At 47.3% G+C, this 22,899-nt stretch overlaps 1 protein-coding gene across 13 annotated transcripts in view; it reads left to right on the forward strand.

The window, feature by feature from the left end:
• FHOD3 (formin homology 2 domain containing 3) overlaps window positions 1–22,899 on the forward strand; it is a 423,570-nt gene that overhangs the window by 31,765 nt on the left and 368,906 nt on the right. For all 13 annotated transcript variants that reach the window (XM_045527658.1, XM_045527665.1, XM_045527667.1 and 10 more), the window contains exon 2: window positions 16,125–16,231. In XM_045527658.1, coding sequence (XP_045383614.1) covers window positions 16,125–16,231 — 107 coding nt within the window. The remainder of the gene's footprint in view (window positions 1–16,124; window positions 16,232–22,899) is intronic.

Here is a 22,899-nt window from a genome sequence, read left to right on the forward strand (position 1 = left end):
TGGCTTACACTGGCTCTTCTTACAGGACCACAGGTTTGCCTTAAGGACATGCCTAGGGAAGGGGGATATGATACTGTCTCACAGGCCTGCCAACAGCCTGAGCTGGAAGGAACCACGTTGGAGCAGACGGCACTCCTGCCGGAGATGCGTGTCACTTTAGGACCTTAATCGGACACGTCATCATTCAGGCAGGCAACACTGATGGCTCATTGAGGGCGCCACCCTCTTTCCCGCTTTCCCTCTCTCCTGATTTTCTCAAGCCAACTGGAGGTGCAAAACACTTGAAGGATGTATGTTTCTGCAGTCCTGGATGACTGCTCCCATCGCAGCTCGAGGAGTTCCTGGAAGGAATGCTTCTTTCTCGGTGCACCTGCTGGGCAGGTTCTGTGCCTGTCGCCATGAACTCTCTGGGTGGACATGCCTATAGAGGTAGGGTGGCTGCCAGGTGTAGCTTTGGTCTCCCTCTGCCTGGGCCCCGGCCCCTGGAGACTCTGGCTTAATTGATCTGAATTGGGGCCCTGGTATCATTATTATTTAATAGCACCCCTGCCCCCCGTCATGTGGTTTTAAAGTGAAGCCAAGATTGAGAACCCTGGTTTGAGCCAGTCTCTGCCCCATGGGGTGGGATACCTCCCGGATCGTGCACAACCCTGTTTAGTTGTTAGTGTGCTTCATTTACATTGGCTGCAAGCATTTTGATAGCAGGAATTGTTTGCATTCTCTTTGCACATCTGTCCCCCACTCTGTCCTTCGCAAATGTCAGCCTCTCCAGAGCTCACGCTGCACCGACCAGCCTTGGTTCCCTGGAGCAGGGGAGTTGACGGTGCCCCCAGGTTTACTCCAGAGTCAGCCCAGAAGCTCACTCTTTCCACCCGGAGATCTGACTTCCTCAGCTTTATCAGGGTCCAATTTTTACTTGCCAAAAGAGGGAACGAGGACAATTAGTCTTGCAGAGGATGGCTGTCAGGCAAAGGCAACTGCCAGTGGCTACCTTTGTCTTGGGACACTTGACCTGCTAACAGGGAGGCGTGGTTATTTGTCAACCTGAGTTCTTCTCCAGGAGTTCACTGTCACACTGAAAAGAGTCCCTGTCGTCCTCACTTAATTTGGTGGGAAGGACTCATGCCAGTGTAAAGCTAATCCAAGGGAATGTCCCTTTTGGGTTTTGAATAGTCTTTGCCTTGGTAGGATCTCACATGAGCTATCTTGGCCATTTCAAGATGAGAACAGTCGGCCTGGTTTACACAATCCCGGTATCCTCCCTGCAGTGTGGGGTGGGGCTGGGGCACCTCTGTCTTTGACCACGGTTCTCAGAGTGTGGTCCCTGCAAGTTTTTGACTCCCCTCCCCATCTCAACCTATTAATCCGGCAATTTGGGGGCTGGGAAGAGGCATTCTGTATCTTAAAAAGCCCGCAAATAACTTATACATGCTTAAGTTTGAGAACCGCTGCTCTCTCCAGTAGTCAAACTGGGTGGACACCTCAGTGCATCACTCCCCAGCTTGTACTTTCTTCTCTCTCTCCTTTTTTTTTAACCTCTAACCCCTTTAACCTCTACCCAACCTTCTGTCCTTCCTATGTGCCCTTTTAATCAGGCCCGTATTCCTGGCCAAGGTCATATGTCACTTCCTCTGGGAGGTCTGGGCTGACCCCTTGCTCCAGCAGTGTGCGGGGCTCTTGCACTGTCTCTGACCTGCACTGCGTGTGGTCCCCATGTCAGCATCGCTGGGTGCTTGTTAGAATGTGACATCCTGGCCCTGCCACACCTACTGGAGCAGAATCTGCACGTCACAAGATCTGTAGGTAATTTCCATCCACTTGAAAGGTTAGGAAGCACTGGTCAAACCACCCTGATTATATTAAAATAAGTCAGTTTTTCATTCATTATATCTTTAGTAATACTTATTCATTAGGAAAAAATGGGAAATATAGAAGAGCCTGAAGAAACAAAGGCTGCCAAGTTAAGGAGAGGTGGCATGTTCCATAAACAGTGACGCGAGCAACTTTCCAGGTGTCATTGTTGACGTACCCCTTCCACCTTTGTTCTAGGAGGGGCTCTATTCAGATGACCTATTTCTGAGACAGAAGCCATGCGCTAAACAACAGCTAATATCATGTCTTGCATGGGGCAGGTGTTCAATAACTATTTAAGGACACAATGGGGGAGTTTTAAGACTTCTCTACTACTGTAAACGTATCGTCTCCTTTCTGGAAATTGAAGTCCCCAGTATATTAATGAGACAGATCAGAGCTGTTTATGCCTCAGCTTTTCCTGGCTGCTAAATCTTGGTGTGGTGACCAGAATGTCTCATCTGGAACCTCTGTGGTTGGTTTTGCTGAGGGACAGTGAAGCCTGGTGGGAAACTACTGCGTGCGGCTCTCATTCGTGGCCAAGACCACTGTGTACCGGAACACACTCAGACTTATTGTGAAAACTAATTGCTAATTTGATTTAGGTTTGACTAGACTGAGAGTATGAATGAACGGGGATTGGGGCAGAGAGGGAACTGCCTGCCTGCCGCTCTGGCTCAGAGATAAGGGACTATTTCATTAATGCTGTGAGGGGCTCTGGCAGCTGGTGAGAAGCATCCAAAGCATTCCAGGGGCCACTTTCAGGCCAGCACCCCGGCTCTGCGCCCTGTCTTAGAGTAGGTGTGCCTGAGGCCTGTCCCCATCCCTTGGCCTTGCCAGCAGCTGCAAGTCTCTAGGGCCTGGCCTAGGCTCAGGATGTACATGGGAGTCACCTAGTGGAAACAGCTGTGACCTTGGAGCCATAAACTCAAGGTTCTAGACCTGTCCAGCATTTCTCAGCTCTGTCCCCATTGTCCAGCTATGCTCATTGGTAAGAGCCAAAGACAGCTGCCTTGGGGAGGTGCCCAGCTTGCCCTCTGTGGATGCTGCCATCACATCACTGTTCCCGGTCTCCAGGTGTGCAGAAACATGGGTGCCCCTGTGCTCCTCGTGGCCTCTGTTGCTAGACAGTGCCAGTTCTGCATGGTCAGTACGGGGGTGCCTAGAGTGTGGGGGTGCCCATTCAGCCATTACCTGCTGTGAGGGTGCGTGAGAACCAGGTTGTATCATGCACGTGACAGCCTGGGCATCTCACTGGGAGAACAGCAGGAGTGTGTGGCAGCCTGACATGACATAGGATGTGTTCATACACCAGACACACCACATCTGGAGCTGCAGTGTCTGCTGGGCCAGAGCATTGCTCTTCAGCATCTGGGAATGATTACTCTCTGCCTAAAACCAAACCACGAGGCAGCCATAAGAAACTCCATGTTCAGGCAAAGGATTAAAATAAGCAGGCAGTTGTGCTCCTATGTGCACCTCCATGAGGATGGCAGGTATAAATTGTTTTCTAGAAATATCCCAAGTCCCTTCATCTTCAGTGCTAAACCAGAAAGGGACCTGAGCTGACTCCTGTCACAGTGTGCCACTGCCTGTGACTGAAGCCACTTGAACTGTTTCTGGAACCTGAAGAAAATTTTGATTTTGACTCTTTTAAAAGCCATCATTGCAGTCTGCTTTTTAGCTGTGAAGTAGCTCTGGATCCCAATAAGGTGGTGAGGGACCTGAATCTTTCAGATAATAACTCCTAAGTCCAAATTTCACAGTGGATTCTCACCAGAAAATAGTCTATGTTTAAAATTTTCACTGATTCCCAAAACTTGATCCTCAGCAGTCTTAGACTGAAAGTTACTTTTGTATCTAAGGTAAGGTTCTCCAGACTCTCCAATGACCTAACTCAGGACATTCCCAGAGAAGTGTACTGATAATTTTTATTTTTTGTTACAGAAATGCTCCTCCTGCACAGTAAAAGTGACCCCAAGACACCCGGGACATGGTTACAGTGACAGCCCTGCTCGGGGCTGGTGTATAATGTGAATAAATGCTAGAAGGGGTGTGGACTCTTTGTCTCCAAACATTTTTCAAACATGAATTAAAGATGGCAATATGTTTGGGGGTTTTTCAGAGAATATTTACTAGGGAATATTTACTAGGGCATATGGCATTGCAAATGGAAGTGTTTCACTTTGCTGTCCCCTGAACGTGCCTCTTTGGAAGGGCCGTTCTACGGCACCCTGAAGCTCCGGGGGAGATTCGTCCCAAAGACGTGTGGTCTTCTGCTCACGGTCAAGGGCAATGTTTTCTTTCTTTCTTTTTTCTCTTTCAATTAAAAATGTACAAGTGGCAATTTAGAAATACATGGATGCCTGTGGATTTTAAAATTGGATTTAAAAAGTTGTGGCAGAGAGTACAGGGACCAGCCTTTAATTACAGCTCTCACCACCCTGTACTTTACGATGCCAGGTGGGGAGGCGTCACCACGGAACAGGGCTCCCGTAACCAGGGTGTCAGGCATCCCATCATGGGACTCTCAGTGCGCCGTGGAGGTGGAAAGGAGGGAACACAGTGGAGGCAGCAGGTGCTGACTTAGGTACCTGGGGCTCTGAGGATCTTAAAGGCGGCGCAACCCCCGTTTGCGAGCTCCTAAAGAGCAGAGGTGTTTTGTTAAGGGATTTCGACGGATCACTAAACCGGGGCTGTCTGGTCATGGAGTTAATGAATTACTAAGGGAATGGAGGTGAGTAAATTACACTGCTGATTTCACACTGCTGATTCTGAAATCCTCTGGCTATTGAGAAGGTGTGGATAGAGTGTTATGTACAGTGAAACCGAATGAAGAAACTGCACATTCAATCATAGAGTCCTGGGGAAAAGGACCACTGAGTCACCTGAGCCAGGGTCCAGATGTGTAGTACAAATGAGCCAGGTGGGCAGGTGGCTCCGGGTGGCCAGTAGCGTGTGTTTGGAATGAAGGGTGGTGCTGCTCAGCCTGGAAGGGACGGCCCAGGGTTTCTGGATGTTTCCATTCTTTAAGAGAAACCGGAAAACTGGATTTTTATGTACAATCTTTTTACTTCTAACTATTGGCAACTAACCAAAAATATTTTAAAATGCCATGCAGGCCAAACCAAGTGTGGCAGTGAGCTGCCAGGTGCACCCTGATGTCCTCCAGGCCCTGGCGTTTCATAGCGGTGATAGTGGGCTGGCCTGAGGCTGGCTTGCTTTTCTTCCCCGTGGGCCATTTTCTGGGGATGCTCTGCAATGACTCGTGTATTCAGGGTTTTCCTGGCCAGCAGGCAGCTCACCCTCTAGTATTCTTGAAAGCTCTTCCTAGAAGTCTGCAGTCACGGCCAGCTGGACTTCCTCTGAGGTGTGGCTTCTGCTCCTGGGCCTTCATGTCATAGATGCCAGGTGGAGATGGATTCTTGGCCTGTTTGTGTTTTCCTAGGATCTCCGTGGACCTGCGCTTGGACCCTGACACATACTCGCTCGGCGTGGAGAACATCGTGGGGAGAAATGTGGTGGGGTGGGACGGAGAGCTGGGACTCCCGAGTTTCTGCTCTTGATTTTCAGCCCATCCTGAGCCTTCTGCACTCCCCCAGGGGAGCTGAAGTGGTATCTCTGCCACCTTTTCTTAGGGTGGGGTCCCAGCATCCTGCATCAGATCATCTGCAGATGGTGGGAAACGGAGTGTCCTGGGCCCCTCCTGCCCAGACCCACAGGATTTTAAATGCTCCCCAGGAGGTTATTGTGCACACTGAAGTTTAAAAACCTCGGAGGGAAGGATGGTAGAGGCACTGGGCAGTAGGGTCTTGTGATTCCAAGTCATGTTCTATAGGCCCTGCCATGCAGGAATGCAAGCGGATCAGAGGAGCCGCAGTCAACTGGCCGATTTGATTCTGGCTCAGGGCCCAGAACCCAACAGGAAGTGTTACGTGGTGGCCCGCCCAGCACCTACTTCATGGACGTGCAGTGAGTGCGGTCACACAGGGCCCCACACTCAGAAAGGCCCCTGCACTTGGGGTTTAATGCTCTGTAATCACAGTCTTGAAATTCTTAATTTTATTTTTGAATTTGTGTCATTTAAGTAAAGGCCGATGGGCTGATAGGGCAGGTGCTGGGGGCTGAGTTCCTCTGCCTCTCCACCTCCCCATGATGGGTGGTCTGCTCTCCACTTCCCACCCGCCCAGGAACTTCTGCTGCCCTTCACCCTGCAGGGTCCTGGATACAGGTGCAGAGAGGGTTGGGGTCAGGCATGTGCCCCATGTGCTAAGTGGCAGGGCTGGGGCTGTGGGCACCTGTGAGGCTCTGCTCTGCCTAGTGAGTATCCCTGTGCCCAAGGAAGTGTAGTGGTAAATAGCAGATTAAGCAGACATCATGGCAAGTCAAAGGAGAGACCATTAATGAAAGGAGAAAAATTTTTTTCCTGCTTTTTGAACATGGGGCTCCACATTTTTGTTTGTGCCACAAATTTTGTAGCTGACCTGAGTGACTCTGCACATGAATCCTGTTCTTGGTGGATCTGTCTTATTGGTGGCTCATATCAATGAAATAACATGTCCCCGCCCCTCGATTTTCTCTTTCTCTCCCTTTTAACAACTCTTTGTTCTGAAAATATCTAAAGTCTTCCATACGTTTGCAAGTTTCTTTATATTATACATTCTAGTAGTTTTCTTTGAATTAATGCAAATAATAGGGATTTTTGAAGAATAATGCAATAATATATTAAAAGTTCCTTATAATTTTTATGCAAGAGTTTTGAAGATCCAAAGAGAATGGGTGAGAGCTATCCTATTTACATTGTTTCTCCGGTAATTAAATGTTCAGCTTTCACTGCATGAATTTGGTTATGTAGTTTAGCCATGTAAGAGTGGTTTGCATGGCCTCGCCTTGTTAGGCAGGGTAATAAATAAGCAGAATCTACTTGGGACATGGTACGTGCTCAGGAAACATTTGCAGTAAGAACAGGAGGGGAGGATTAGAGTGTGCATGTATTGGCAAAGGTTTTTATTATTGGAAAGGATGAGCAGCTGATAATGCTGTGCCTAATTATTTTCAAGTGACAGTTATCATAGTCTGTGTCTCCTCTGACAGCTCATCAGCACTGGCCAGTCCACCATGTTCTACTGGAACCACTCTTCCTTCCCTTGGTTTGTCTGCATTAGCCTCCCTTGGTTTTTCTCTGGTCCCCCTGTCTGCTCGTTCTTAGTCTCATTTACTTTGACCCAATCTTTGAATGCTGGAATTGCCAAGGGCTCACTCCTTTGCCTTCCTTTCTTCCTTGTTCTGTATTCTGTTGTGCAGTAGCTAAGACCATGGGCTCAGGAGACGTGCTGTTTGGGTTTAGTTGTTACTAATTATGGCAATCTTGGGCAAGTTGTTTGGCCAAATTGTAGTTTTTTGTGAGCTTGAGCTCCCCAGTTTTATATCAAGTAAAGATGAAATAATAATGACAATAATGATGTCTTTCTCCTAAACTTGTGTGAGGATTAAATAATTCATGTTAATTTGTGTAAGTGAATAGTGAATGATTTTAGCTATTCCAAGTTAGCTGTTTGGGCCTCTGCTTCTGGCTGTAACGAAGTAGCTTGTAGCAGACTAATACTCCTACTCAGAACAACAGAGAAGGTAGCCAAGGACCGAAAGTGTTTGTTTGAAGGCTCCAGAGAGCTGCTGACGTGGCCGAGACTTAACAGGCCAAGACACCAGAGAGAAAGGAAACTCATCGAGTCTGATATTCTAAGTTGCTTTTTACCCTGATGCACTTGCCAGTTCATCAGTGGCAGGTGCAGAGACTATAAGGCAAGCAGAAAGTGACTAAGAGGAGGCTAAGAAGTCACGCAGAGCCAATAGCAGTTTCGTCCCATTGCTTACTGTTTTGCTCAAGCAAAGAACTCAAGATTTTGCCTGTGTTGGACATCTCCACTTCCAATCAATCACCCAGTCCAGTGACTTTGCCTTCCTCCCTCCCCTCTGTCCTCTTCCCTGTATCACTCCTCTTTCTCTCCTTCTCTCCATTTCCACTGCTTCCACCCTTGTTCAAGCCACCTTCAAATTGCCTTCAATTCTTCATCTGTCCTCTGCCTTCCGTTCCCACACGGCAAAGCTGGTTCCGCACACATTTGCTTACAGCCATTCCATTGCACGGCGTCTCATTGCCCTAGAATCAAATCTAGTCTACTGTGGCCAGGAAGCCTCCCCGCTCCAGAGCCCTTGGCCTGCCTACCTTGGTACCTGCACTACTCAGACTCCTCCTTGTGGCGAGGCTTTTGCATCCATCATGCCTCATCCCCACACCCCTCCCCCAGTGAAAATGAGAACAGAGACAACAAAGGTGATGAACCTACTGTGCTCCTCACTTCCCTGAACTCCGACCAGCTTCTGGGGGATCAGTCCTGCCCACGCCCCCGAGTCTCCCTGCGACCTGGTCCGTCTGGCTCATGGCTGTTTCCCCAAGACAGAGTGTAGTTCCTGGCACAGAGAAGGAGCACAGGAAAGGACTGTTAATCTGAATTAGTGAATAAATGAATGATAATAAACAATAATCCTGAAACATAGTGCTGATATTATTTTTGAACTTGAATAAAGAGAAAATGGAAAAAAGTACCTGTAAACCTAAGTAAATATATTCCAGCTTTTTCAAGAGAAAAGTTTAATGTATTTTTGGCTATTTATTTAATGATAACAAAGTATTTAAAATAATTCAGATATTTACCTATTTACCGGATTATCACTCCCTCTAAACCTAAGCTCTTGATGAGTGGAACCTTGCCTTTGTCTTTCTTGCAGAATTTGGCAGCGGCCTTTGCCTTTGGTCGGTGAGCTGGGCACTTTTGTTGACTTAAACAGAGATCTGGGGCTTGATTTGGAAACTGCCTGAATCAGTTTCAGGACATTATCGCTCTTGCTTAGGTTGGTGGCCACAAATAACAATTTATTAAAGGTTTCTGAGGAAGTAAAATCCAACTCTTGCAAAGGAAATACATTCATGTTATTTTACAAACCATATATGCTGGATCTTCAAAAATATTCTTGTACTTCACCCTAAAACATTTAGTAAAGTACCTGTGATGTATTTATTCCAGAGGCTAAATGGCCCCCCCCCCCAGGACTTAAAAATTTACATATGATTTGCTGGGGGTAGCCAACAGGACCTGTTTTCTTCTGATATCATGTAGATCAGTTTCATGTGGTCTTTCTGTTAAGAAACTGACCAAGTGTTACTTGTATTTTTAAAATATGCAAACTTGACTAGAACTTTATATGAAACTAATAATTTTTTGTTGTGAAATGCATTATACATACAAAGGAATAGGCGTGAAGGGTGTGTATGTATAGTTTGAAGGATAATGAAATGATACCCCGTCCTCACTGTCCCCCTTAGGAAGTGGCAGAGGGCAGCCCCAGAGCGTACACCCTGCGCCTTGTCCCTTTGCAGTGGCTGTGACGGGCATGGGGGAACCGCAGCCTGTAAGACCCAGGATTTTGTGTTGATTTTATTAAGAATTGTGAAAGGGACACGTGGCACTGCTTGTTGGAGAGCTCTCTTTCCTAACATTTTTTGTTTGTCATCTAAGTCCAGTTTCTTGTCTCTGCTGCATTTAGAAGGAACCACAAAATCTAAGGAAGCCACAAGCTTCGTGGCTGCCTAGCAACGGAAGTACCATTTCAGGGGGGAGATGGGCGTAGCTGTCTTAGAACCGACCAGCTGAAACACGCGACTGCTTTTGTGCGGCTCCCAGGGCTGCGATGAGCCCACACTGGGGCCCTCAGGAGGCCCACAGTAAACCTGGCCCTGGAGAGAGGCGGGTCCCGCAGCAGCGCTCCGTTTCTGAGCCAGGAGCCAGGCCTGTGACCAGTGCAACCAGAAGGGCCCTGTGCTTGTAGTTGCTATCTTGAAATTCTTCATAATTTTGTCTTTCATTTTGCATTTTGTAAGTGAATGTCGAGGGGTCGATGGAACATGCTCTGGGGTCTTGGAGCTTCACCCCGTGTCTTGTCTCCAGCTGCCGCTTTCCCTCCCTGGGAGGGGTTCTCGGCTGACTGCTCCTGGCTCCCCCTCCTTGCTTTTGCCCAGCAACCGCCGCTGTCCTCTGCCTCCAGTGGGGGTTTGGGCTCAGGGAGGGTCAGGGCTGGGTGTGTGTTTGCTCTGTGGCGTTTCAGGGCTGGGCATGTGATGGCCATCCGTGCCTTGAGCCGGCAGTGTCATGTGCATTCAGTGGGCAACTAGGTGGGGATGAACCTGTCACCCAGGCCCCATCCACACCCAGAGTGCTTCACGCGTGAAAGTTGTGCTCCCCGTATGCTGTGGGTGGGGTGGCAGGCTCGTGGGAGGAGGAGACGGACTTCAAGTCAGACCCATCAACATTGCTCACGAGCCTCTGGGTCTACGGGGCAGTTCTGGTTTGGGCCAGTTTGTCTGATTTCTGCTGGGCTCTCTCCTGTGTCTGTCACCAGCTGGTGGGTCATCTGGAGACATTATGATCCAGGTTGCCCTCACTTGACATGTGACAGTTGGCAGACTCTGGGCAGGGGCCTGTGACATTCACCCTCCAGTGGGCCAACCCCAGTGTCTTCAGGTGGTGGCTGAGTTCCAAGAGCAGCAAGAGAGGACAGCCCTAGTGAGCAGGTGCCTTTCAGGTCTCTGCGAGGTCACATTTGCTACCGCTGCATTGGCCAAAGCAAAACACTGGCCCCCCAGACTCCAGGGGTAGAGGAAGAATCTGCCTCTCGAGGGAAGGAGCTGCAAAATCACCTTGTGAGGATGTGGACGCAGGGCTGGGGGAACCCCATTAAATGACATAAGCAAATGGCATTTATTTGGGCTTTTCTTTAGGTTATTTTTTTCTTCTTAAAATCAGCATGTATTTCCCAACTTTTGAACTATTACCAAAATTAGTTTAAATGGTAGCCCTAGTGTGTGTATTTATAGAATGGGTCTGTGCGGATCTATTTCAGGGTTACACAGAAATTTTGTTGCCTAGTCTGGGGATCACCTGCTGCCAGAACCTAGGTAATCATTAAACCACCCCAGTAACATGCCACTTCCCTGGAGTAAGGAAAGGAAAAAATACTTATATCGAGATGTGACATCAGCCTTATTTCAGATGGCTGGACTTTTTCCAGATCATGAGCCTTCCCTTTCTTTTTGAATGCATTGTCTCTGTAGGAACACTCAAAAGAGCACCAGAGTGGCTTTGTGTAGCCTCTCTACGAGGAGCAGAGGTCTCTATGTCTTCAGAGAATGAAGACATTTTATTGGTGTGTGTTGACCTGAGTAGAGTGACACAAAATCCAGGGTATTTGGAAGGACCCTTATTGTTGATCTGGGTGGGGCTCGCCCCTGAGCACCCCACCCCCTCCCAGAATCCTGGCCACAGGTTTGCAGACTTGAGCTGTGTGAACCTGCAACCTGATCTGAGGTCTTCCTGCTGGGCCGCTGTCACTGCCCCTAAATTTCCCTAATCGCCGCACTTCTATAATAGCCCTGTAACGTTATCTTCCCACATGGCTCCTGGCTTTGTCTTATGTCCTGAAGTGCCCGGCAATGTCCTGGCCACCAAGCCTACAGCCAAGAAAGAAGTGCAGGGGACATGCTGCCTGGGGATCAGGGTTGACATGAAGATTGTCGGAGTCAGGAAATTCCAGGGCCCTTAAGTCATTTGGGAAGACATTTGACATGAGAGGCCAAGGGAGGGGATCAGGTTGCCTCTGCGTAAGTAGAGACTGAGGTTCCCCGTCAGGGACTGGCCTGGCAGGGAGGTGTCTGAGTCCTTCACTCTGTAGGGGAAGTTTGTGTATTTCTGTCTAAACCTTTATAATAACCAGACTAGAATTAATCACCACTCATTGCCTGTTTGCATTGTTTTTGCATTCTTTTGGATGTTTACTATTCTTAGTTATCACTGACAAGATGGAAGAAGTCACTTAGTGTACTTACCAATTTGTTTATAAAAATGATACCTAACCCTGACCCCCCTCAAATATTTAGGGGATTTTACTGTTTCAATGTATCAGTCCAGCCAAGAAGCACTTTATCCTTACTCCTTGGCTCATGTGATGGTTTAAATATTAATCTCATGTGTCTCGGGTGTAATGGTCTGGCAGGGCTCGTGCAGTGGAGTGGCTCGGGCAGTGTGACTCATTTGGTGTCTTCACAGGCTGCCATGTTGTTAGGATCCCCGTTGTGCACATGTGTCCCGTCTCCCTAGGGCCACCGACCTCTGAGCCTGCCCTCCCTTCTCCCGTAGCGCTGCTGTGCGACTCCACTCGGACTGCCGAGGGGTAGAGAGGCACATATTCATCTTTTCTTTTTCAGCTGAGAAACTCCCCAGCACAAATGGGGAGGGGCTTGCCCACCCATTCATTAGAGGATCGGGGATTGTGACATTTGGCTCAGGGAATAACGGCAGTCTCTATCCTGGAAGGGAGACGGGCAGTTCGGTGGAGGATGCTCATTGTTGCAGAAGGAATATAACTGCGGGTGAACTTGCACACATTTTGACAGTTGATTTAAATGGTGTTTTATTCTCTTTTGTGTTCTATTTGTGTGTCATCCTTACTCAAGGAAACGATCTCTTTGAGGGAAGGAAGCGATTATGTGTTCCTTGGTGTCCTGCCTGTGCCTGACATGTAATTTTGTTAAAATTGAACTGTGGAAATGGTAGTAGTTTGTGCTGCCCAGAATGCGAGGAGAGGCATGGTGAGAATGGGCGGTGGTGCTCAGGTTTGGGGGTTCTGTTGGCAGAAGGCTGGGGAGAGTGTGAGGCTTGCTGTTGTGATTCTGGGCTGGCCAGGGACACATTGAGGCAGATACCTAGCAGGCCAGGGTGACTGTCCAGGAAGATGGGGTGGTCGTTTTGGGCAGCTGGGAATAAACTCTGAAGGTGCGGGATGGAAATGATGGGCACAATAGCCAGGACGGAGCTACACCTGCTGGCCACCCGCACGTCCCCACTGGGGCAGCTCAGGAGAAGGGTGCAGGGCCTAGGCGGGAATGGTGGGGACTGAAGCCCGGTCCAGGGTCTCTCAGCCTTTCATGCCCTCCCTGCTGTCTCTACTTTAGACACCTCTACTGAATGGCTGGGAAAGGACAGAATCGGTGTGTGCTGCTTCTGCTGACCCGCTAGGGGCTGGTTGTTAAATTCTCAGGAATTTTGTGAGCTTGTTGTCAAACATAGCCATTATTAAAAAATTAAATTCTAGAAACTTACAATCGAGGAAATTATTTTAGAAACAAAGGTAATATTCAAAACATGTCACTTCATAATTATTTCACTCCGTTTTGCTACCTCTGCTCTCTGAGTTACATACATCTTGTTTGTATCTGTGTGGTAGAAGGACCATATCCTGGTGAGCTACTGTGTTTACCTTTTTCCAACCCCACGCTAAGTAACTTCCCGTTGGTAGCTTGAACCAGGCCACGGTGGTAGCATTCACACCGCACACACGTGCACATTCTGCCTGCATCCACTCCAGAGCAGCACTTCCTCTTGTCCCTGCTTCTCTCCCTCTGGGCTGAGTGTGGGCCACAGCCTCGGAGTGACTCAGACCTCCTTGAGGAGGAGCAGAAACTCTTTTTTTTTTTTATTTTTTAATAATATCAATTTATTTATTTTTTTGAGACAGAGTCTCACTCTGTTGCCCAGGCTAAAGTGCCGTGGCGTCAGCCTAGCTCACAGCAACCTCAAACTCCTGGGTTCAAGCGATCCTTCTGCCTCAGCCTCCGAGTAGCTGGGACTACAGGCATGCGCCACCATGCCCGGCTAATTTTTTTCTCTCTCTCTATATTTTTAGCTGTCCAGATCATTTCTTTCTATTTTTAGTAGAGACGGGGGCGGGGGGGGGGGGGTCTGGCCCTTGCTCAGGCTGGTCTTGAACTCCTGACCTTGAGCGATCCTCCCGCCTCGGCCTCCCAGAGTGCTAGGATTACAGGCGTGAGCCACCGCGCCTGGCCCCGCAGAAACTCTTTACCCCAAAGTTTCTTTCTCTGTGCCCACACGTTTCCAGGGGTTAAGGCAAAGGAGATGGTTATGGAATAAAGGGATTTCATGATCCCATCTTCCAGTTTGCTGATTATGAAAATAAGGAAAAGTGTTGAGACTATCAGTGGAACACACTAAGTAAGCTTTATTAGTTAAGAGCAGCAGTAGAAATGAAAAGCACGAACGAGCTGCCAGTGATAACAGCTGTGCTCACGTCCACTGTAGGTGTTAACAGGTCCCGTTTCCAGTGGAATTTTCCACCTCGGAATGATAAAGTCTGATTTCATTCCATGGGAGATCCTTGGCCCAGGAGACACCTTCTGCAAGAAACTCTTCCTGTCTGCTGCTTCCGTATTTAAATGCCTTCTTAGATCAGATGATCCACCTATAAGATGCCAGTCAAGAATGCTGCAATTTGCCATCATGCCTTCAGTCATTACGAGGAGCAGTCTGCTGTTAGAGAAATAAAACAAGTGAATCAAATAGGATTAACCCCTTCAAATGATTTAACTAGGTATTTCTCACAAATAACAGAGAACGAATTCCTTTCATTCTGTTGAGGATAACCAGAAACAAGGAACTGCGGGGTCTTGAATGAGAATTCACGAGCTGGTATAGATGCCGATTCTAAACAAGATGAGAGTCCACGTTTCTCTTGTTGAGGATAATGGCAAAGCTTTTCTACCAAATGAGACTAATTCCTTGTTTGAAATGTCACTTACGGTGTGGTATATCAAGCATTCATCTAGATGTTTTAAAGTAGCCACATACTTGTCTCCACTTTTCCCCAATCTGTCATTTTGGAATGAGCACCTTAACTGACCAAGAAGATGAACACTAAGAGTCACCCTTATAATCTGAGAAATGAAGCATGAAGTTATAAATTTGGATTTCCTTATAATAGTAATCTCAATCTTCTTTGGTAAAATTACTTTCCTGTATTTTTAAGTGCAATCATTCTAAATGTGACATCATGCTAGCTGCTGTAACAACCTCAAAATCTTAATGACTAACCACAGCAAAGGCTCATTTTTTTTTTTTTTTTTTATCTTGTCCTAGTCCAGATTGGGTCCGTGGAGTCTAGGCAGCAAAGTGCTCTCTTCCATGCAGTGGTTCAGAAACCCAAGCTCCTTGCTTCTGGCGCTCTGCTGTTTTCTAGGTTTTGGAGCCTCCTCTGACTCCTTTGTGTCTGGCCACAGTCAAGAAAAGAAAGGTGGACAGTTGAGCAGTGGGGTTATGACCAAGCCTGTTGGGGGCTTTCTTCACTTTCACCTGCATTCTGTTGGTCAGTACTCAGTTGTGTGGCCAGAGCCCAACTATGAGGTGAGGCTGTGTGCCCAGGAGGAAAAGGGGGTGGAGCTGGAAAACAACATGACATTGCCTTGGCGACACCGGGTACTCAGATAGCACAAGCTGTGTTTTGCATGCATGATGAACTTTTCAAGTCATGTGTGGGTCTCGGGCCATAGAAAGGATGAAGAGTGTAGTAGTTCAGAGTATGACCTTGAATCAAACTGCCGGTATCTAAGTCCCAGCTCCACCATTTACCAGATGGTAACGTGGGGCAAGTAACTTAGTCTTTGTGCCTCAGATTTCTCATCTGTAAAATGGGGATAACAACAGAACTTTCAGAGTCTGTGTGAGAAGTCAAATGACTGACCTGTGTACAAATGTGTAAAACAGTGCCCAGAACATAATTAACAGCATGTAAGTGTGTGTTAAATAAAATTTTTAAAAAATGAAAGTAGTAACGAAGAGACCTAATTTCCTGTTTGGTATGTTGCAATTTGGATATTTTGTCATTCAGATGGAGAATGTTTCAGTTCAACTGTAAAAATGTTTATTGAGCAACTATTGTTTGTTATGTGCCAGGTATGACCACAGAATCTGAATAAACAGGCTTCTCACTGAACCAAAGGAAACAGCATGTTTTCCCACCAAATTTGTCTAGTAAGCTCTGGTGACTCTTAATCACATCAGCATTGTGATCTTGGTTTCCACTCCCCAAATGTGTGGCTTCTCCTGGGCCCCTCACACTGGAAAGAGGCACTAGCCCAGTGCCCAGATGGTCCCGTCAATGACACTCCTTTATTAGATGCCCCACCCATCGCTTGACATGCAGTTTGCTCCCCATCTATTTGCACTAACATTCTAGCTCTTCTAGTTATGATCCATATTGCAGAAAATTTTGCTTGATTTTAAGAAACACACGAGGCCAACGTGACACGATTTATCTATACAGAGTCCCATGAGGAGCAGGCTGGGCATAACGGGCTCTTTCTCTTGCAGCTTGATGACTGCACACTACAACTCTCCCACAATGGCACCTACCTGGACTTGGAAGCCACCCTGGCAGAGCAGCGGGATGAGTTGGAAGGCTTCCAGGATGATGCTGGGTAAGAGCAACTGTTGACCTTGCTGGCTGGTCACCACTTACCAGGAAATGAGGGTACATTGAGGCCTAAAACTATTTTCGAGAAACCACCATGGCTTTGACCTTTTCTCCACTCCCATTCACACAAGAGGAAGGGAGATGCAAGTGACTCATCAGTGACAACATTAGACCCTTTTCCATTTTGAGTAACTTTTCTTCACAGGGGTGCTGGCGGGGGGTAACCTGCCCTAGTATAGTTTGGTACAGTTTAATCAAGCACATGGTATTTACATTCTAAGTTTGCTTAATTAATTAATTAATTAATTATTTTATGAGATGAGCCCAGGCTGGAGTGCAGTGGCATGATCACAGCTCACTATAGTCTCAGACTTCTGGGCTCAAGCGATCCTCCTGTCTCAGTCTCCCAAGGAGCTGGGGCTACCACCATGCCTGGCTGATTTAATTTTAATTTTAATTTTTAGAGATGGGGTCTTGCTGTGTTGTGGACTGGTCTATTCTAAGTTATCTGTAAACTAGGTATCACAATTAAATTGATATTTCCCACAGATTTCAGTGGATTGACAACTGCTGTAAACATTGTTTTCAATTATAATTTACAGGATATTTTATTTTCTTGGCAGATGCTGTAGTAGTTTTACACTGTATCATCTTTTAAACTCATTACCGTGGAGAAAATACTTATTAATTATGTTAATTAATATCAAGTTACTTTGAGCCTACATCTAGAATTGCTTAATATTTCTGATTGCTGAATGAAGACATATTCTGAGTCTGAATAAAGCAATACACATATAAAAATCCAAGATGTGCATAGAAAGTGAAATCTCTCTAGGAATATACTCACACAAGCAGCCATTCCCATATTTATTAAGTTACTGACATAGCCTTCTGATGGCCCTACCTCCCTTCCTAGTCCTTATCCATCTGGAACCAAGTATCTCTCTGGTTTCATCACCCTACTCCTTAGAAACCTTCAGAGGTTCCTCGATGCTTTCCAAATAATGTTCAGTTATCTTAATGTGATGTTTAGGGACCCCCAAAAGTTGTTTGAAGCTACCTTGCCCGAGTTAAAAATACGGTCAGGTGAATACTATCAGTCAGGTGAATATTATCATTCATTGACATTATAGCTCACCCTGGCAACACCTGTGTCGGGATGCTGACGTTCCTCCACAGCTGTTCCCAAATAGCCATTGATTTTTTTAATGAATAGCTCAAAGAATGGGAAAAAATTGGAACCTTCTTAATGTTAGTTTTATGTAGCTGTCTGACTCCGGTGTGTGCTGATGGCTTCCTGAGTTTCCTCTGTTTTAACACCCTTCACAATTTATGGTCATTGTTCCTCTTCTCTGCTACTAAAACTGCATTAGGTCAGCACTGTGCCTGTGTGAATGTCCAGCACCTAGAATTTTCTCAGCACATTACAGGCACTTACTGAATACTGGTAACCAGGTGAATGGTGTAGTCCCCAAATCGATTCCTGAATGGCATGGCCATGAGCACCAAGAAGACCAAGGTTCTTGGTAGGATCCATGAAGGTTCCCTGAGGACATCCTTCCTGTTTCCGGAGTGTTTGTATCGGCCACACCAAAAATGTGTAGGAAAAGACCCTGGGAAACCACCATAGGCTGTACACATGGGAGGCGGCTATTTTAGTCATACCAGATTCTACTCATCATTATTTAAAAAAAAAATTAACATTATTAAACTGATAGACTTGGGGAAATTCCATTGCCATAGTTTTTACCAAGTATTTGACAATCGACATGCCTTTATATGAGATGTCAGAATGCAGGCTGGATGGTAGTCTAATTGGATGACTTCATGGCTCACTGATCAAACAGACCCCAGGAGTGTTATGAGTAGATCATTGTCAACTTGAAAAATGTCTCTAGTGGTGTTATGCTTGGAGGCCTTTCCTGTTTGATTTTTTTTTCTTCTTATCAAAACTTGAGTGATTTGGAGGTGGCAGCTCAGAAAAAAAAGTGCTAATTTCTTAGATAACAGTATAAGAATAAAGAGTAGGGGAGAAAATAACATTTTTAGAGCAACTACTATGCCAAGCACTATTCTAGGCTCCATATTCACAGTATCTTTATTTAATAGTTAATTCTCATAATAGTCATGTAATTGGATTTCACTGTCTCCAGTTTTCATTTGAGACAACTGAGGATCAGGAGTTACATGGCACGTGCATGTCATCAGAGTCTGCTGATGGGGGAGGCACGTTTGAACACAGGTGTGACTGATTCCCAAGACTGCACTCCTCTGCCATCCCAGGAGCTTCTGGGCAAAGGCACCTCAGGTTCTATGCAGCATGTACATTTGCACCTTTGGTGACATGAGGGTGGTCCATGCAAGGACATTGGTCCTGGTCTGAAACACTGCCTCCAGTTGGGACAGCACCCAGCCACACTGCAGGTGGCTCCAGGGAAGACACCATTGCTGCCATCATTCATTAACACTACAGCTCACACTGGCAACACCTGTGTCCAGATGCTGGATGTTCCTTCACAGCTCTTCCCAAAGAGCCAGGGAGTCCTGCTGCCAGCTCACCAGAGGAGATCCTGGGACTTGCTTTCTCACTTTGTTCCCTCCTGAATCATCACCTGGCCGTAGGTCCATCCAGTAGCTGGTGCTTGAATCCCATTTCTGCACCTTGATAGCCAGAGATGCTGGGAAAATGAATTATGGCAAGATGAGAAGGTGGAATTAAAGATGTGGGAAACTGCAGAGGGAGGTAGACCAAAAGACGTTGGGTAGCTACACATTTGATAAGTGTGCCCCAAACTTAACTCCAGAGTGAGGTTTTATGTCTCTGAAATAGTCTTCATTCATAGCGACCCAGCCCTTGTCCTTTAGAACATACCTCTGGTTTGTCTGAAAGATTGTGAAGAATCCACATTGACTGATTTCCTGGCAGGGAGGCCAGTCTGTCCCTGGTCTGGGTGGCATTACCAGGCAACCCCCCCTTACTCTCAGGTTGTTTACCACCCCTGAGCCCTGGGACCACCAGTCAGATCACTGGAGCTGTCAGGAAACATCCTATGGGCTGAGCACCCCCATGCAGGTGGGAGGTGTCTGGGCACATTTGCACTGTCACTTGCACGGAAGGTCTCTTGTAGGTCCTCCCCTAGATGTGTGGCATTTGGCAAAACTTGTGTGCCTGAGAGCTCGTGTCTCCCATAAATGGGAATTAAAATATAATTGTTTCCTAGGTGAGATTTGCTCTTTTGAGGTATGAAAACAGCAAGGAAATACCATTTTTTCTCTTTATTTTTTTTTTGTGTCAATTATAGCAAAATATCTGCTAATATTGTGACCATCTAATGAAGATGTATGGCAGGCTGGGTGAAAACAGTGGTATTTTTCATACTGTGTGTTCTGTTTCCTCGCTGGAGGAGTTTGTTTCTTTGTTCTTGTCTATTACCCTGCACTTTTATGCCAAGACTAAAAATTAACTCACTTGTTTAGAATTATCACTCAGGCTATAGCTAATCAGAGAGGAGGAGAAAGACCTTCAAAAATGGAAGGACAAAGCAATTATTATGCTAACCAAATAGAGCCAGGTCTGCACGTTGCCTTCCAAGGCCAGGGAAGTTAACAAGCACAACGTGGTGCGGTGGAAACAGCAGCCCCGAAGCCTCTGACCTTGCCATTGTGTGACCTTGGCCAAGCCACTTTGCTTCTGATAGGAGTTTATAAAATGAGGACATTTATAACAATTATTTATAGAATAAGGACTATATTACTCAATCCCATTTTCCTCCCTATATGAGCAGGGGTCTGCACAGGGTCTCTGGCACCTGCTCTGGCATGGTGGTTTGGGACATGGGCTTTGTGGTTAGTCTCGGGGCTGTTTGACTGTGGGGATGTAACTTCACCTCTCGGAAACTTAGTTTTCTTATAAATGAGGATTATATAATACTGCTTCCTTGGGTTGTTTTGAGTTAAAATATGATGTATTAAAACATTAAATTATTTCCTGGCTCATAATACACACAGAAAACTAGTAGTCCTTACTTGCTATACAATTATAGTCAGAATTTGGGACGATGATACATTGAAGTGGGAATCACTAGATTTTAGACCTGGAGGGGTCTATGCAGGACAGATGCTCTGAGATCTCCATTTTGTTAGGTAAGAAGCCACGACGGAGGCTTGCCCACAGGCCTAGCAGGGCCAGAGTAACCCACCCTTTTGCCCTTTACCTCGTCTGATGCCTCCAAAAGGAACCACTGCCAGCTGAGGTCCACAAGTAACTGTCACGGAGAAGGTGGGCATTTACATGTGCCCCAAGGGGAGACTTAGATTGGGCAGGTAGAGGGGGTGGCAGGTGGGAGTATGGCTTTAGCCAAGCATGCATGAGAGGCTTGATGTGTCAGGAACAGCGTGAGGACCAGTGTGGTTGTTGAACATGGTACACGCATTCCCAGGGGCTCCTAACTTCAGTAACTTGGGGCACTTGCCTTTTCCTTGCTGTGACTCCTGGCAGGCTGGTGCCAGAGGATCGGTTCTGAAGGTAGCTGCTGCTTCCTGGCTATATGATGCTGTTCACCTTCTCTCAGGAGCTGAGGGGCTGGTAGTCCTCCCACCTTGGCCTCACACATTTTGAGGGGAGGATCCTGGCTGAGTGAGGCTGGTGGCTCAGAAACCGTGGCTGGCCCTGCGGCCAGGAAGGGCTGAGCAGACGCCCATCTGCAAGGGGCAGTAGGGTCTCACCAGCTTTGTGGTGGACTTGCTTAGAGGAACCCAGGGGTTCTGGTTTAACTCTTAGACACCTAACTTCCCAGCCTGCAGCTCCTGAGTCCCAGAGATCCATGGGGGTCCATGAACCCCTGAGGTTTCTGCAGTTTGTGGGTATGTGGGGGTTTTGGTGGGGAGGCGTTTCAAAGCCTTCGTCAGACTCTTAAAGAGGTCTTTGCATCACAGAATGTCAAATTTGAAGGAATAAGAAGCAGTTTCCTTTTCTTAGGGTCTAATATAAAAGTTGAGCTCACCAATCACACATGTTTCTAGGTTTCTCCTGCATCTAGGACTGGTAGAATGGGAAATCACTGAACACACTTTCAACATAAAACCCACTGAACCTGAAAAACCAAACCAAAGCAAGCAACCAACAAAAACTTTCAAGTTAAAAGAGATTCTGGCCAGGGTGTGGAAGGAGAGAAATGAAGTATTTCTCTGCCCTTGTCCTCTTAAGTCAATTATCTTCAGCTGAGGGCACAGGTGTGTTGGCTGAATCACTTGTGGCAAATCAGTGAAGGGTCTCCTGTCTTTGCAGTGCTGTGCAAGGCTCAAAGTGCAGACCATGAAGTTTTGCCCTGGTCATGGGGGAGGTGAAAACTGGCCCTTTCAAGGCAAAGGAGCTGTTGGGGTGAGTTCAGTGCTGGGATGAGCGAGTAGCCCAGACACCCGCATACCAGCTCCAAGCCAGAAACGCTGATCTCTACGTTCTGGCTTCAAGAGGATTGGAGTGGGGCCTGGAATCTCGCTTTTTTCAAAAGCTGTTGCAGGTGGTTGCATGTATGGTTGGGAGCCTACAGCATAGGTTCTCAATCTTGGGGAACATTGCAGCCACCTGAGAAAGTTTAAAAACTTACCCGCCCACGCCCGTGAAATCAGAACCTGGGGGTGGGCCCAGGCAGCAGTGATGTTTTTTAAAGCCCGCAGATGATTCCAGTACGCAGCCAAAGCTGAGCTCTTCTGCGTGAGGGAGACGGCGTTCCCGAAAAGGCTGCGCTAAGTCAGACGAGGGTGAACTAACCCTGAGTGGACAGTGCAGCTAGAGAGGCTCTGATACCTTCAAGCACCAGGTTGCGTGATGGGGCAAGAACTGCGTCAGGTAAGACTGTGGGTTGGAGTCAGAAGACAAATGACCTGCAGAGAGGGAGCCCTCACAGAGCTCCTCAAGTAACGAGGGCGCTGGGGGTGGGGTGCGGGTGGGAAGAATTTGAGCAGGGAGCCTGAGGTCAGATGCAGCCCGCTGCGGGGACAGGAAGGGCAGGATGTAATGTGCCTGAACGTGGTGGCCGAGGAAGGTGAGTGGACTGGGGCCTGGCCCAGCGTGGGGGGAGGTATGTGGCTCTGGAGCCACGGTCCCAGCTTGCGTAGAGGGAAACAGGAGAATGGAATAGTCACAGGACAGTACGTGGCTAGTGCACAGGATGGTGACTACTTAGAGTGCTGGTGAGGTTATGGGGGGGCAATTTGGGGAGGAGAGGGAGGGGTTGATACATGTTAGACTGAGGGTATAACAAGCCACATTCAAGGTGTGGGGTGGCCAGTGAGAAATGTTGACCTGGGACCCAGGTGAGAAGCCTTAAGGACCAGGGAGGCTGAGCGTGACCCCTTGGAGGGAGGGGGCTGCCGAGTCTGGAGAGGTCCCGTCCCCAAGGGACAGCCACAGGAGGGAGCTGACGAGATAACTAGGACCTGTATCTAGGGACCAAAGAGTTAGCCATCACCCGGGGGCTGCACCCAGATGACCTATTGAAGCTATAACTGGAGTATTGTACTTGAGTGAGAGATTAGTTTCAGATGTGCATAACAACCCAGATAACGATGGCTTGAAAATTTTATGAGAGCGTGTGTGTATGTGTGTGTATATATATTTTAGAGACAGACTCTCGCTTTGTCACCCAGGCTGGAGTGCAGTGGCCTCATCAT

Source organism: Lemur catta, chromosome 16 (genome assembly GCF_020740605.2).
Source record: "Lemur catta isolate mLemCat1 chromosome 16, mLemCat1.pri, whole genome shotgun sequence".
Taxonomy (NCBI): domain Eukaryota; kingdom Metazoa; phylum Chordata; class Mammalia; order Primates; family Lemuridae; genus Lemur; species Lemur catta.